Source organism: Anguilla anguilla, chromosome 9 (genome assembly GCF_013347855.1).
Source record: "Anguilla anguilla isolate fAngAng1 chromosome 9, fAngAng1.pri, whole genome shotgun sequence".
Taxonomy (NCBI): domain Eukaryota; kingdom Metazoa; phylum Chordata; class Actinopteri; order Anguilliformes; family Anguillidae; genus Anguilla; species Anguilla anguilla.
In genome coordinates, this window is record NC_049209.1 from 12,782,014 (window position 1) to 12,799,729 (window position 17,716).

General features: G+C 37.4%; 1 protein-coding gene across 1 annotated transcript in view; it reads right to left on the minus strand.

Annotated features, from left to right (window-relative positions):
• The window catches only part of LOC118235897 (androgen receptor-like), a 44,508-nt gene extending 27,725 nt beyond the window's left edge, over window positions 1-16,783 (minus strand). Inside the window, exon 1 of the mRNA XM_035433767.1 lies at window positions 15,362-16,783. Coding sequence (XP_035289658.1) covers window positions 15,362-16,623 — 1,262 coding nt within the window. The 5' untranslated portion in view covers window positions 16,624-16,783. The remainder of the gene's footprint in view (window positions 1-15,361) is intronic.
• Between the last annotated feature and the right edge of the window lie 933 nt (window positions 16,784-17,716).

The window sequence follows — 17,716 nt, forward strand, 5'->3', positions numbered from 1 at the left end:
ATTTTACCGTTTTCTTTTATTGTTTTATTTTAAATATATTATTTGAGCACTCTATTTTAGTATTTAATTGTAGTGTTTTCTTTTGTAACAAGTAGCCCTGATGGGATATACCCAAGAGTACTTAAGGGACTGGCAACAAATATTTACAAACCAGCTATTTTTAATCAGTCTCTTAATACTGGTGAAATACCACAGGATTGGAAACATGGCAGTATAATAACAATATATATATATATATATAAGAAGGGTGACCGCACTGACCCTGGAATTTACAGGCCGGTCAGATTAACTTGCATTAAATGTAAAATACTTGAATCAATCATTAGAAACCAAATGGAATTATTCCTTGAAAAAAATGGAATCACCTTAAGTGATATCCAGCATGGGACGCATCACACAGCAGTATTGTTTTACCAAACCTCGACATGAGAGGCTTATAATACAAATGAAATCAGTAGAAGCCACAGAAGTCATAGCAGAGTGTATTCTGAATTGGCTATCAATGGAGATCAGTAGTACAGTAGGTTCATTTGCAGATGATACAAAAACTGGAGGTCTGGTGGCAAAAACTCAAGAATCTACAAGGATAATTCAAGAATACCTAAACAAAATCCAGAAGTGGGATGAAACATGGCGGATGACATTCAATATATACAAATGTAAAGTACTGTATGCAGAAAAAAATTATACAGTATAAGACATGATTATTTCATGGGAGGAGTGAAAATAGATAGTGCTCAATTTGAGAGATAATTAGTTTATCTGGGCCTAAGTATTGTGCTGTAGCAGTGAAGAAGGCCAACAGGATGCTAGGATATATTGCTAGGAGTATAGAATATAAATGTAAGTAATCTTGTCGTAATGTAATGCACTGGTGAGACCTCACTTGGAGTACTGTGGTACGTTTTGGGCACCACATTACAGGAAAGACATAAAGGCTCTGGATAAAGTACAAAGAAGGGCAACTAAACTGGCTACCAACATAAAATGTAAGAGTTATGAGGACAGTCTTAATTTATTCAGCCTTAAAAAGAAGAGACTTAATAGGATTTAATAGTGATTTTCAAACAACTGAAAGGGATCAGTACATTTAGCCAGGCAAGATTCTTTAGGCTAAGATCTGCAAACAGAACATGGGGCCACATGCTGAAACTAGCAAAGGAAAAATTCTGAACAGAAATTTTTTTTAATTTAAAAAAGGAACGACAAGCCAAGTTGTTGTTCCTTTCTTGTGTTCGTATGTTATAAATGTAGACTGCCAAATCATCCACTGGGCCGTCCGACCTTTAAACTGGTTCCAATAATTTCAGCAAACATTACACGGCTTCAGAAAAGTCTTTGATAGCTAGATTCATGACTGAACCAAAAGAAGTTCCATACTTTGATACTGCTACAAAACATACGGCGTACAAAAACCAAAAATGTAGTCAATTAATGCATATTCAATTTGACATATTGAACAATATATATAACTTTATAAATACTACATAATACAATTTGAACAGGGCAAGTTATTTTTATATGATAGTAGTAGCATAGTGTTCATGTGATCTTCCACTCATACGACTGCAATCTTGCTTGTAAAATCTCAAAGTGCATAACTTTCTGGTACAATTACTGGGGGGGACAGGTTTAACGGTTTCCAATATTGTAAACAGTTGACATGCCCCCCTGCTTCCTATGCTGAATTACCTTCAAAAGTGACATGAAAAAATATTATTATTATTATTATTATTATTATTATTATTATTAAAAATATTATATTAGTGCCTTAGTGCAAAATATTACTAGCTATTCTGTATACCTACTGTGCCTGTGATGCCAGGTCATCAGGGCCGCAACTGATAGTACCCATTAACACATAACATCACTTTCTTCATGAAACACTAGCAACATTCTCAGTCACACTCTTGCACCTACTACGGCATTTAACAGTAGTTGTAGGTTTATTTATTTACGATGTCTGCATAAGTTATGTAGTGGTCGGTACTATTGGTTGCTATTTTTATGCACTGTTAAGGTGTTCTGGATAAGAGCGTCTGATAAATGCTTGAATGTAACTGTAAATGTACACTTCTCTTGGACATATGCATAACATAATTTAATAGAATAGCCATTAAACAGTAAACTATAAATGCTAATTTGTTTGTAAGCTCAAAAACATCAACTATACAATTTGTTTCACAAGGTCAAAGACTAATGTGGGAGATCTGTTCCGCACCATTACTCAGAAATATCACAGCAACAACATTTGTATTGTTTCCCATAAAAGCCCAAAAGGTCCAGTGAAGGCTGTAGAGAATGGTGGGAAAGGTACAAAGATTGTCACTGATGCAGGGGATCTACAGCCATGAGAACACTCTACAGACATAACTGTACCTCAGTGACCCATTACTTAGATGTCAAGGTCTCAATGAACAAAAAGAAATCCAAGCTGTCCGACAGATCTTCAGGAGGCCTGAATGTGTCAGTGCCAACTGTCTGAGGAAGACTTCAAGAAAAGAACTACCGAGGCAACACTGAACGATGGAAACCACTAGTTACACAAAAAAACAGGATGGCCAGGTCACAGTTTGTGAAGAAGTACCTAAAGGAGCCTGCAGAGTTCTGGAAAATGGTCTTGTGGGCAGATGAGACCAAGATTCATTTGTATTAGAGTGATTTGCAAGATTTGCAGGTGAAAAATATGGAGGCGAAAAGGAACTGCCCAAGATCCAAAGCACCCCCACCCTCATCTGTGAAACATGGTGGTGGTGGGTGTTATGGTTTGCGAATGTATGGATGGCACTGGCTCACTTGTTTTCATTGATGATGTAACTTCTGATAGCAGCAGCAGAATTAATTCTGAAGTATACAGAAGCATCTTATCCACTCAAGTTCAACCAAATGTTTCCAAATCTATTGGACAGCGTTTCATCCTACAGTAAGACAATAATCCCATACATGCTGCTGCAGCAACAAAGCAGTTTTTCAAAGCTAAAAACTAGAACTGAATCCAAATGAACATGTGTTTCATGCGCTTAAGTAAAAACTTAAGACAACTAGCCTCCAAAACAATCAGGAGCTGAAAATGGCAACAGTACATGCCTGGCAGAGCATCACCAGAGAAGATACTCAGCAACTGGTGATGTCTATGGGTCACATACTTCAAGCAGTCATTTCAGGATACACAACAAAGTACTAAACATGACTATATTCTAGGGATGGTGATTTTCAATTATTTCACAGATCTAGGGATTGTATAATGCTCTCGATTCCAAATCCATTCATAGCATGGAGAAGAATCTATTTTTAGAATGCATCTTGGACAGGTGGCACCACTGGTTGTATAGAAAATGCATGAACATCTAATAATGCACATCAGTACCAAAGTTTTTCCATCACTATAAAGTCTTAATGCTAATTTATTGTGTCAATAAACAAAGTCAGTATCAGACTAGGCAGGTAGTCTAGTTACAGCTTGACTACGTTTATAGTTTAGCCTGTGTTTCAAATATAATTTAGTTGTTGGCTAGCTAGATATCCGTGATATAAAAAATAAAACTTAAAACCAAACTGAATTTTAATATTAGGTAACTCGGTTCAGGTAGTCTTTGTCCCAAACATTATGGAGGGCACTGCATATATATATATACTGTGACTCTTTGTATATATATATATATAGAAATAGCACTGCATATATATATATATATATGCAGTGCTATTTCTATATATATATATATACAAAGAGTCACAGTCACAAATGTGCGTCTTTTTTTTGCCTTTTTACACACAGTGCAGAAGTCATACTGTTTTCTTTGTAAATAGGCCTGATTGTGTTTGTCTAATATCAGTCATGATATGTTTAGTCTCATTTGTAAAGTGTCTATGAGCATCTGCTATATTTGCACACGATGCATATTCAGCATATGCTATTGATGTTATTCTCTTAAGTGAACTGGAATAAAATAAGCCCCTTTGTGTGTACAGTTTCACTTTATACATGGGTTATAAAAAGTTATAAGAGAAATTGCACTGTTGGGATAAGTGACTGGGAATGCCTGGTTTTGTATTTGAACAAGGAAACTCTCCTTGCAGATTTGTATCACAACAAGCGCAAATTCCGCAATAGCCGAATTCCATGTGTGCACGCATCCATGCACACACCCTCACACAAACACGTGACCTCTTCTTTGGCTCATGACCAACCTTTCCACAAAATCTTGTGCAAATCTGTGAATCCATTTGGGAGTTATGCGCCTTTTTGTGATAGGCCATGTCCATCGCCACGCCCCATCTTGGTCAATCGGCTTGAAAGTTACTCAGCTCTACCTTTGGTCATGACCAACCTCCATGCCAAATTTCAGCCTCTTGGGGCGAAAACTGTGGCCACAACAGGGTGGGACACTTTTGTGGACCAACCGACCAAGCAACCGGCCGACAGACAGAGCTGCGGTCGCAGCTAAAAAAGGTTGATAAAGATAAATGAACCAAAACAAATGGCTAGACCATTCCGTTTTAATTTTATGTATTGGAAAAGACTAGATCTGGTTTCCTCCTGGCAGGATGCATATTGAAATCTGTACTGCACTCAAATTTAGGCCTTTAAGCCATAAAAAAGCTGTAACAAAATGTTATACCATGAAAACAACAAATAAACCTTTGTCCCCAACATATTTGTTGGAGAAGGACTAAATTGACTAGGATAATCTCCATTATTGTTCTGTCAAAGCTTGGAAATACAACCACGAAATTCTGCTGAATCAAATTTATTTTAAAAGATGTCACTCCCCTTCGACAAAAATGTGCCTGTTTAATTTGCTCGCTATTGCACACACTTAAAAAGAAAACACGCACATAATGTCCCCATATTGGGGAAATTGGCTAATAATTTCAGTCCCTTGTTTATATACAAACTAATGGTTAGTCAAAAAAAAAGGAAGCTAAAGAAGAAATGGAGCTATTCTATTTCAACATTTCTTTCTAAAATGTCGACAATTAAAATATACATATAATAATGGATATAACAGGTCACTCACTTCACAATTCAGGTTTTTAGAAAGAAGCTCTGGATACATTTTTCTATGTGTTTGTACCCATTTGTGAAATGATTCTGTTGACCTTGATGTAAACACCAGTCTGGCAAGGTAGCTATTTACCAAGCCAGCTAGGGTCTAGCTAGGTTCTAGCTAGCTACATGGCATTATCTAACGGTTACTTACTTGTAGATAGCTACCACCATAGTCCCCCAAAAATAGTTTCTTTTTCATTCCTTCACTGGATTCTTGCACCTTTTTTGACTGGTGATTTTGCATTACAGTTAGTTGAAGAGCTGCTGTTCTCCTTGCCTTGCAGGTGTATCCAGGTTTGAAATGATAAGATGTATTGTCCTTGACAGTAATGAAACCTATGTATTGAGCTAGCAAGCCATATTTCAATGGTAGTAGCTTGTCATACACATCTTGTTTGTTTCCCTCTTGCTGTGGCCGAGGGACAGGGGACTGTGCCTAAAGACAAAAATTATAATTCCCTGGCCACTCCATGCTCTAAGAAATGTGCATTGCTTTAAGCAAATTACTGGCTTGTGGGACAGTGCTGGAAAAACAAACACATCACTGACTGCAGAGATATTCACAATATCATGTGATAAATGTTAAAAGGTTTTGCTATAACATTGGTGGACTGACTAATTTACCTAAATTTATTTTCTTGAAAATTTACACTTTAAGAAACATACTACTTTCAAGTCTGTTGATATGCACTACATGGAATGGGGTGCAAACTGGATCGGCCGACTAAACAAACACTCCAGCCAGGTGGCACAATAAGCCAGAAGAATTATGGCCCCAACATCATGGATTTTCCCACCCTCAAATTCATCAACATAGCCCATTGAAATTCAGCATGAATACAAAAATAAGTAAACAATTAAAGCAACAACAGGGAATTAATTACAAAATACACAATTTAAAAACACCTGAACATTTCTCGAAATAAATTAAGGACAGAGAAAATTGTTTCCGCCCATCCCAATTACGTGATACACAATTAAAACAGCTACTCAAAACATAAAAACACAAAGCATGGCTGTGCCCCCCGAGTGTGGTGTGCTTTCCAAAAACAATGCAATAATTAGCCATGAAAAAAAGAAGACACACACAATTAAGACAAGAGGGATCTTACTAAGATCACCTCTATTCCAGAGGGGAGGATGTCTGATCATAACTCTAGGGTCAACTGGGACATTAAAGGGTTTTCTTTTTTTGGCGAGGAGGGGGGGATGTGAGGGAGCGGCACAGTACAGCTCCTCATGTGAATACAAATTATTTAACCCTTTAACTGGCACACAGGAAAGAAAACACATAAAAATGATACCACTTAAGACACCTTATAAATATGGGCTTTGGTATTCTATTCTCATTGCACCATCTGACAACGATTGGAAATATTCTGGAATAAGGTTACATCCAGTTGTATTGTTTTTTAGGAATCATGTAAATAATTTAAATGATTCTTTAAAAAGCTGAGATAACTCTGAACTCTTAGAATGCTGTATGGCGTATTGGTTGTTTTTATGATATTGTTCTCCTTGATAAATCTACAGCAACAATCTACAGAGCTCATTGTAACACAATTACAGCTTGGATGAAGTTGCAAGCAATAGACTGCTGACTTCTCTCCTAGCTCCGGGGATGGGGAGGGGTTTCGGGTATGTTAAAAACAATAAAAAATTGTTCACAAAAAATAAAAAATAAAAAAAGGCTGTGATAAAATGGTGTTATATATGTTTCCAAAATATCAGAAAACAAGCATGTCTCAGGTGAAAAGTAACAGGTCCCTAATAGATTATTATTTTTATTGTTATTATTATTCATTTATTATTACTTTTTTTTTTTTTTTGAAAAATGTACAACAGAAGTCATTTTGCTTTTGCAAATTCAGTTAGTTCAGGTACTAATAAGCTAAAATCTTGTCGTGGACCTTAAGGTGCACACCAAAAATAATTCAGTGTTGGGAAGCCAGCAGAGAGTGTCACCCTGTCTTGAGCAGAAGGGGTCCCACCACCTTTTAAGGTTCCCCCACCACCTGCTGTTGTGTGCTTCCTAGCAGTCCCTCTCTCCTATACACTTGGCCCTATCAGAAGGTGTGTCCCCAACATGGCTGAAGGGGATAAGGACCACTGTTCAACAGCCAGCATGAGCTTTGCCCGACTCATGTGTGGGAGGGTATTTGATGCTGGGAAGGGTGGAGAGAGCAGTAAGGAGGGCTGCTACTGTTCTTTGGTAGCTATCAGCAGTTCCAGTTCTCACCCACAACTGGGGAGGGCAATGGGCCTTGAACACACAGACATGTTTACCTGAAGCTAATCAGCCATTAGCTGAGGTGTTGCCATTGCTTTAGTTAGGCCCTTTAAAAAGGCTCAGCCTGCCATGTCTGGGAGGACTTTTATGGAGGTGATGTTTCATTCAGATATTCACTTGGTTTTTCCTCATTCCCTCTACCTAAGTGGTCCTTCAGTTCATGTTTGTGTGCTTTGGTTTTTTCATTTTGAATATGCAAATAAAGGGAAACAAAATATGTATTTTTTCTTTCCACTCTTCACTCAGCATGATGGCCAAATCACCACCTTCTCACACGTAGCGGACAATGTAGGGATAGTGCCCCTGGTGGATGGAGATATTAGGATACACTTCCTTTTTTGGTTTTCTCAAAGGGCTTTGATTTTTAACATGCCAAAAAGGAAGAAAAGGCACCACAAGGCCAAGGCCAAAAGGCAGACTGCCCCCACACCCAGAGAATGGGCCCAGGAAAAGGATTTACAGTCCACAGCAGTTACAGCAATGTTCAGTGAAACAGCCTCATGTCAGTTTATTAGAAAAAGCCAGGTAATATACACACATACAACCTCTGAAGGCAAAACATCTCTACACAAGCTGCTTTGCACTTAAAGTACATTTTCCTAGTCCAGACTTAGAATCCCTAGATGTTCCATATGAGCCACTGTAAGCATTAGAAATTGTATCAGAAATTGTAAGCATCAGATGACCGTAAGAAATTTCTGTATCTAAAGTATCTTTCATGGGCTAAGTGCCAACATACATTGAAACTGAAATAATATAAAACATAGAAAGTGAACTGTTATATGCTTAACACAAAAAAGTGCCATATGCAAATTACTTTGGACAGGATCGAATCCATTGCACAGCTTTTCATGACAACATCCACGCTATTCCTACATCCAGTATACTCACAAGCAGATTGCACTGTAATTAAAAATAAAAAGGGTATGCACATTGGGATGTATACATAAGGTTTTTTACACAACTTACAGCTGTAGGCTTGCATGAATTTACATTCAAATTAAACAACAGAAAAACTCAATATTCTATGTTGTTCTATTTAGATATATTTTCAGAGAATCTAGCTATTGAGTTTCTGTACTCAGTACAGTTTGCTAAATGACTCCACTGTCTATGGCAAATGCTAAGAAATTGTATAATATTGATTGCAAAATCATTTCTAAGCTTAAATTTTCCTGCGGACCTACACTATATGACCAAAATTATCTGGACATCCCTTGGTCTGGGGCTGTTTGGTATAGGCCCCTTAGTTCCAGTGAAGGCAAATCTTTAATACAACGTCATTCTAGACAATTATTGGCTCCCAACTTGATTAGAAAAGCCTGTATGGTAGGCCTAGTGCAAAGATGAAGCTGGCAGGGTTATAACTAATGTACTAATTATAACTAATAACGGAAACAGCAATTACTGTGACAAAGACGAAGCTGGTGGTGCAGCAATGCACAGGGGTAAGAACAATTACTGTGACAACAGACATTATGAATAGCCTAAGATTTCAAACAGTTACTCTATTTTCATTTCAATAGCTACTCGCCTAGCTATCAAGCTAGTTAGCAAGGAGGCTACCAACCTAGCGATCGAGCTAGTTAGCAAGGAAGCTACTTGCGTGGTTATAATTCTTCAGGGAAAATCCTGCAACCATCTATTTCCAGTGCAGGTGTCATTTTTATGTATCGACCATTTTATTGGATAGCCTTATTAGCTACCTTTATATGTTACAAAGGTACAGCAAGACTACCCAGCACAGTTCTGTGTTACTATATGAATTGAACCAAATTTAACATGGCATTATCATCTCATAAGTTAGCTAGCTAGAGAGCCTTGTTAGCTGCCTTCATATGTAATAAAGTTACAGCTAGGCTACTAAATACAGTTCTGTGCAACTATTTGAATTGAACTTAATTTAACATAACTTCATCATCTCGCAAGTTCGCAACTTGCTAGCTAGCTATGAAGTTAGCTAACAAGGCTCTGTAGTTGGCTTTATCATCTAGCAGCTAGCTTCTAACTTGCAGATGATAAAGCCAGCTACAGAGCCTTGTTAGCTACCTTAATAGCTAAAAATGCTACATACGAGGTTTCCAAGTTAACAAATGAACCAATAAATTGTACATATGCATGCACAAAATAATGTGACAAAGTACACAATCATGTGATAGCTTTGTATCCAATAAGAGGTTGATATGTTAAAATGAAATGACTCCTGAGCTGGAAACAAAGTACCACATACCCACCCCCCTGGTAATAACACTGGCTGCATGGCTAGCTAGATTGCTAACTTCAGTTCAGTTCAGTTAAAATTAAAAAAAAATTAAACTAGCATTTCCTTTATGCAATTTGCTAACATTACTGAAGTGTAGCTAGGATTGGTCGCCAGCGCAAGCATATAAGGCATCTGTGATGGACTAGATGGCTAACTAGCTGCCTGCTTAACTTTTAGACAAACTACCTAGCTATTCTTGAGATGTTTACAACAGTGCATTAGCTTGCAACCTTCTGTGCTGTTAACTTATAATTAAAACTAAAAATATACTGAACTAGCTAGCCAGTGACATTAACTATAGTTAAAAGTTAACTACAGTAAACCAGCTAGCTGCAAGCAGTTTCCACTCACCACCCGTAATGTTGAGGTTAGCTACTTAAAAATATAGCTGTCAGACCGGGGGTTCTCCTCAAACCCACGTTAGACCGGGGTAATCCCGTTGGAAGCACTGGCAATGGGGGGAAATCCCCTCAAAACCAATGTTAAATCAGGGAGTCACAGACATGCAGATTCATTACGAACTACCAGTAAATTTCTTTGATCAATTACTCATTAAATTGTCTGGCTGGGACCACAAACCGGACATGTAAAAATAATTTGAAAACATTCCGCTTGAAAACCGGACGTCTGGCAACCCTATTTGCTGGCAACATTAGTACGTGCACTGAGTCAAGGAATATTTCTCTGCAAGCATTCAAAAGACAAATTACTTGCACAATCTAGGCCTGTCTTAAAAGTATTGATATCAAAATAAGTTACAACAAACAATATTGGCTAGCTTAGCTCACACAAATTAAACAAGCTGTATTCCAAAGCAGTGTTTTTCCATGTTGAATGTGGTGATTCAAAGTTTATGTGTCACGTGAAGATGTCAAAAGAGTCAAAATTAGTTCGAAAGCAAGATAGCTACCCAATGTTTCCTAAATAATTTAATGTAACTTGGCCTTGTGTTTTATCCTCTTACTTCTCTGAGGTTTCCTGTCATATTTCATACAATTTTGGCTTATGAAGCCAATACAAATTGGTATTCTGCTAAAACACCCCCTATAGGCTATAGGGCACTATAACACTGTGAAATTTATCACACGGATGTGCTGCATCAATGATTAATTGCTGAGAATCAGGCAGACACTGTAGGAGAAGTATGACAAACTTTGTTTTTCAAAAGATTCAAAATGGTAGAGCAAAATTTATAGGTTCTATGAGAAGGTTGTCATAATAGGTGTGCCTTGGTGCCTGTGAGTGTGTGTCTGTGTGTGTAGAAGTGTGAGTGAGAGAAAGCTCCTGCATAGCTCTGTATCCTTGTGGGGGAAGAGAAGTTAGCTAGATATAGCCTAATGGCAGCAGTAGATCATACCGACCATCCACAACTTGTTGAAAAGCAGGACATTCCAAGTGAAATGTGGTAGCATTTTGTTGCCAAAGCCAATGATAAAAATAAACCTGATAACATTAGTACAAAAAAAAATTAGTGCCCAAAAAAAAAATGCTTAAAAGTTTGTCTCACCAAAGGAGGCAACAGGTCTAGGCTGACCAGACCCCTGCTTTTTTGTCTGGTTAGGGTTTTGCTTGTTCCATAGGCTGCATATAAACAAACAAATAGCCAAGCATTACATTCGTAATGCGCGCCTACCATGTCCTTTGTTTTTGAAATCCAGTATGGTCACCCTAAATATATCCAACCTAGCAAAGCATCTGTCCAAAAACCACCCTGATCTCTTCAGACTTTAAATCGTAACAGGTGTGATTAATAACAGATAGACACATGACTGTGTAGATTAGGGTATTTCAATTGTTTAACAAGTGCAGTGCTATTATTCATAGTGCACACGTCTTCAGTAACTTCATTTATGATTTTTCCCTTTGTCAGACTTTTTTTAACAAAAATTTTACAAAACATACACTTGCATTTTTCCATTTTATAAGAAATACTTGGCTATCAGTATATACCGTGGTAGCATTCTGGAATTGATATTTGTAGTACCAAAGATGGTAGTATCAAAGTCTAAATTTTGGTATTGGAACAACACCACAGACACAGTAGCCCACCCAGTCCCTGTTGGTGAAAAGCATCCCCACAGCACGACGCTGCCACCTCCATACTTGAATGTAGGGATGGTATTTCTCAGGCATGGGCCGTGTTAGGATTACACCACAAATAGCACTTTGAATGTTGGCCAAAAAGCTCTATCTTGGTCTCATCTGACCACAAAACTTTTTCCCACGTCTTAGCTTGGTCACTCTCATGCTTTCCGGCAATCTTCATGTCAGACATGTTTTCAGATGGTGATGGTTCTTTTTGAGTAATAGCTTCTTTCATTGCAAATTAGCCAGATGTACTGTATAAAGAGCTCTTGATATTATTGACTGGTGCACCTTTTATTCCACTTTTAGCCACCGAATTCTGCAGCTCCTTCAAAGTCTTGGCCTACCTGTGGCTTCGCTCACAAGTCTGCATCTTGCTCGGATGCTGAATTTTGACTGACAGCTAGACAGTGCCTGGGTGGTGTGATGCAGTTTCCACTTCATGATTACTGATCCAAAAGTGCTCACTGGGATATCCAAGCACTTGTATGCTTTCCCTATTACATGCATTTGTGCTACTTTATCTCCAACTTCCATAAAATTCTCTTTAGTCTTCATTTTCACACCTTTCCTTTACATTCACATCTGATCAATGATCCTTACACTGAGTGGGGTTTTTATCCAGAAACTGAGACAGTTACTTTAATGGTCCATGAGTAGAGGCCAATGTGCATATTTGACCTTTTTCATCTGTGGAAACTTGATGCTTCCAGAGCACAGTGCTTGAATAGTTATGCAAACACTGTATTTTAGTTTTTTGTTTTTCTTAAAAACAATTCTAAATATAATGACTGTTACCTTAATATCACACAGAATTTCAATTGTCATTTGGAATTCAGGAAAATGCCAGAAGTGGTCGAGGGTCTGAATACTTTTGAAAGACAATGTACCTCTTTTACGATGTTCTGCAAAGTTTCTGAATAATTAAATCGCACAGAAAATATACATTAATTATGAATCCATTTTTAATAATAAAGTTTAAAATATAGGTGCAAATTCAAATAGTGAAAAAAAACGCTTTAGGGGAGGATTTTATGGGTCAGTACAAAATGACTATTCCATTACATCATTTGTTCTTGTTTTTTTTTTTTTTTGGAGGTTATTTGGATTTTTATTTTATTGCATTTGGCTTTAGGTTCAAAAGAATGCATCTGTCTTGTGCTATGTGGCTGTGTTAAAGCATTTCCATAGTCTCTTTGATATTGATTTGTATTGCTTTTCTTCATCAGTTTAAGTTTGCAGCCCTTTTTTACAAAAAGGAAATATCCTTCTTTGGTATCTGCTGCCAGATGTCTCATGCGGATAGGAACGTGATGTTATCCTTGACCTTACTCTTTTCCCCTTAACTCTGGAAGCTAAACTGGTTTTAGTCAATATATTGTCTATTGTTGCTTTGCTTGGAAAAACAAATCCAACCACAGTCATCACATTGATAACTGGTCACAATTAATTCAAAAACATATTTTAGACACACGGGTGTCTCTCACAGGGTAAGCAGCTCATAGCTCAAAGACAAAATTTTAAATTGTAACAACAGTGGTCTTCTAAAAAAACATTTCCAAAGAAAATGGCAGCCTACATGTTAGTCATGTCTAATATTCGAGTCAGGCACAAAATGAAAGCCAAGGGAGGCAATGTGCCTATTATATTACTCAGAATCACCGTGCCCAGTGAGTAATTTCTCCTTATTCATGAAAGTACAACCTCAAAAGACATTGAATAAACATATAAACATAAGATTTTAAAAATATTTAATGTTAACAAGATGGGCAATAGATTTCAATACTGAGGACATATTAGTGTAATAACTTTTCTAATGCATGCATTTTAATGTGCTTTTTCATTGGTTGTGCATATATTATATGTATTTCTGTCTTTTTTTAAGCATCAGTAATTTGATTAGAACCTGTTTAATACTTACAGTTAATATGTTACAATAACCCTGCACTGTGAATTTATAAGATAGAATTTCCAATTTATTTAGTAACAAAATGTGAAACTGTTAAGTACTTACAGTTACTGTGTTATAATAACCCTGCACTTCCTATTTATAAGACTGAAATGAAAACGATTCTATTTTATATTGCAACAAAACATTTATAGAAAGAGACTATTGATCACCGTAAACAAACACATTTGATACACAAAGGAAATATGCATATCTTATTATTTTCCATCGAGACATTTTTATTTTGAAAACTATTAACTGAATAGCCAATCCTCCCAGATATTCTTCACACTTTAAGGCCAAAAGATGAGTTTTCAATTTAGATTCTTCATCTTTCATAGACCAAGATTAAACCATAATGTTCCAGTTCAATTAATTAATGAACAAAATATGTTTTTTTGTTTGGTTTTTTTTAAAAATCTGAAACGTCCCCTCTTATAAGTGGGCCGGCTGGGAGGGTTCACAGATTTCATACTGAATTTAATCCACTTTAATTTTTGGGGAAAAAAGTTTAATGGGAAAGTGCTTAAAGATCTTTGCTGAAATCTGAAATAGTACTGTCTCCTAAAATGCACAACAAACCAAGCCCTCACTGCAGTCTAACTTGCTAGTGTTTGTGAATAAGTCAAACTAATAATCGGGGTTGTCTTGGCTGCAAATTCCTTGGGAGCATAGCTTCTGTATAATGAGGCCCTGTAGCTGGCTCACCAGTAAACAGAAGAGTGGGTGGGTACAGGTGACCTGAAACTGTGTATTTCCTCTAGGAATTACAAATTTAATTTTCATTTTGCGTTTTTTATCCAAGGTGCTATCGTAGGTTCAGTATAACAGTTTCAAGCATAGGGTTTCCCGTGAGTTTTTAATTTTTTTAAAATTCCTCTTTTACATTTAATAACAATTTTACTTAAATAATCATATTAATAATAATACACCTGCACCTTTCACAAGCTGCAATATATCAGTGCATTTTAACAAATTGATGGAAGTATAATCAACCTTGCCATGGCTATTTAATGAGTTGTCCCATTTATCAAAGTTGATACTGAATGCAACACAAACAGCTCCAGTGTTTCAGTATCTTTAAAACTGTTTTAAATTCACATGTAGATTTCTGTGATGTGAACATGTGAAAGTGAAAATAACATCCTTAAAAGATCTTGAATAAGCATTTCTTAGATAACTTCACTACCATACTAGTTTGTTTTTATGTAGCCTCTCGTGTCTTAATTTAAGCAATGGACTTACGGCAGCAAGGTCCTGGGATAAAATCCCAAATGAGACCATGCTGTCATACCCTTTCTGCAAGGAATTTCAGCTCAGTTTTTCAATCTGTATAAATGAGCACAGTTTTAGGTTGCCCTGAAAAGGCACTGCCTAAGAATTTAATATAATACTATATTAATATAATACTACTTTTATCTTACTACAACCGCTAGGCTACTAATACTACTACAACTACGACTACTAATTATTATTATTATTATTATTATTATTATAAGCTAGTTGTGTGTATCACCATTTATAATTTTTAAGTTTACTAAAAAATAATTATCTGAATAATACCAATATCAAATTTCAATCTACATATACTGGAAATGAAAACAAACTTACTGCAACAATGCACATTCCTGGAGTAACTGCAGAAGGTGGTGCGTTAGAAAAGCAAATAAGCACATCGTTTTTTTATCATTATTTCAATATATACTAGTAACTACAGGGACTCACAGCATTCTGTCAGAGCAAGGTACTTCCAGCCAGTCTGCAACTTCAGTCTTCAGGCAAGGAAGATTTGTGGAGGGCATCTTGCTCAGCATCCCACCCGGGAACCACGACTCCGATGCAGATCTATCCCTCGGGAGCAGACCGCCCCCTCTTTGGTAATCAAACGGTTCAACAACAAATTGATTATTTGTCTCCGTACAGTATGGATGGAGACCGTGTCTTGAGGGTCCATATTGTGAGTGCCAATTTTCATTGTATCTGTACTGGTGATCCCATGAGCCCCCAGACTGATTCTGTAAATTCTCGGTCTTAATCTTGGGACTATATTGTATTGAACTGTCCACATATCGCCCTTCTACATGCTCGGCTGCCTCGTTGGCAAGAGCCAAAGTTTTGTAAAAGAACTGGGACCTAAAGTTGCTCCGACCCATTGACAATGGATCTATCTGACTGTATTGTGCCAGGGTTGTTGGCAAGAGTTGGTCAAACTGACAGAAACCAGAATGCGCTGCATCCATAGTCATGCAACTCGCCTGCTCCTTAGAAGCTGAGGTTTCAGTCTCTGCATTTAGTCTTGTCTCTTGTGTGTCCCAGTTTGAATATGAAGAGCTGAGATGTGAAGGTGCAACCTCATTCGTCAAGCCTTGAACATGGGTAGTTTTAAACATTCCAGAAAGTTCGTCATTTTGTAACAGTTGGCCATCATGTAATCTGGCGCATTTGTATTCTGCCCGCGGGACACTTTCTTGGGTTCCAGAACTTCCCAAAAAAGGCACTTCAAACATAAAGTTTTTACGTAGGTCACTTGCGAGAGATGAGGCGAGATTATGCCCCGGTTCGTTCATCTCATTTGAGTCCATGTTCAAACCAAGAGAGACGGAGACAGCCTTGCACAGCTCTCGTGCGGTTTCTGAGATGGTGGTGCAGGCTGACTCGGAGCAACTGTTCGAAACACAGGCGTCACTGTGAGGATTTATCTTCCGTCTGTTACGGGGCGCAGTTGGTAGCGAGGATTTTTGATCTGTGCAACAGTCGTGCAGGTCAGAAAGAAAGGGGCCATACGCATTCTCCTCTGCATTGTCTGGCTCGAGTATAGAAGAGTCGCCTTTGCTATCCGAGCTTTTTGTAAAATGGATACGTCTGGCTTCAGCCTCAGGCTGCATCGGAAAATTAGCACTGTCAGCTTCCTGCAGTTCGGTATCCAAATTACGAGACGTCCCGTGAAATTGTCCTTTACTGAATATCTGTCCGTTCGTTTGGCTCATCTCCCATAAGTGTATATCCTGAAAGAAATTGTACTTTGAACTCGGAAAGTCCAAAGTTCGGTCGGCGCTGTTACTCCCAAATGCAGCTCGCACGTTATGAAAAACGTTTTCATATGGTCCACGAAAACCGTGTTAGGGGAGTCACAAACTCCTCCTAATCCAACCAGAGTTTCCACAGTCAAAAGATATAACGTCTCTGGCACACTGATAGGCCGTGTGAATCGAGGTCGTTCAATATAATTGTAGCTGTGGGCTATAAATCCATTGATAGAAGCGGTTTTCTTTTTCTTTTTTTCAAATTAATTTTTAAGCGTCTCGCAACTGTAGCGGTGGAAAAAATAAAGTAATGTAGCTTGCTCAGTGACTATACAACTGGAGGTAGGCAACACTTGAAATTTTAAAATGAAACAAAAAAAGTCTATTTTTGCTTAAAATGTATATTTTTACGAAAGCATCTCTAAAATGTAATATAGCATATTTAGCCTACTACCTGCTAAGGTCAAGCGATAATCATTTCAGATATTTATTTGAAAAGCAGGTGACCGATGAACTCGTCAACAAGCCTATGTTACTGACAAAAGTGTAATATTTCAAATGTCGAATAGCCTACTTACCAGGTATTAAAATAGTCAACATTTCTATGTCTATTTATCAACTGTTTTAATTGTGATTGTTCACCCGTGTGGGAAAAAATGAACTATCAAACTTCCTTAATTTCACATATAGCTTTCACTGGTTTGCAAATTTTCTCAAATAGTTTTGTCAAATTGTTGTAGGGTTCGGAAGGAAATTATCCTGGGCAACATAGTAGACATCTAAAAAAAACCTCTTAATTTCTTTACTGTTCAGGCAATGATTTATTTCACAAAGAAGCTCAAGGGTAACATGACAGAATGGAAACTTAGTTGGTCACGAGTAACAATGTTGACTGGTATCAAGCACATTTTTTCAGAGGTTAAAGTAATTTTGTATCTAATTTAACATTTATATATTTCATAACTACTTTCACAGACTAATTTAATTTAGTACTTCTAAAACATTGCTTTAAAGTTACTGCACTGCATGTCCCATTCATATGCTGTATACATTTACA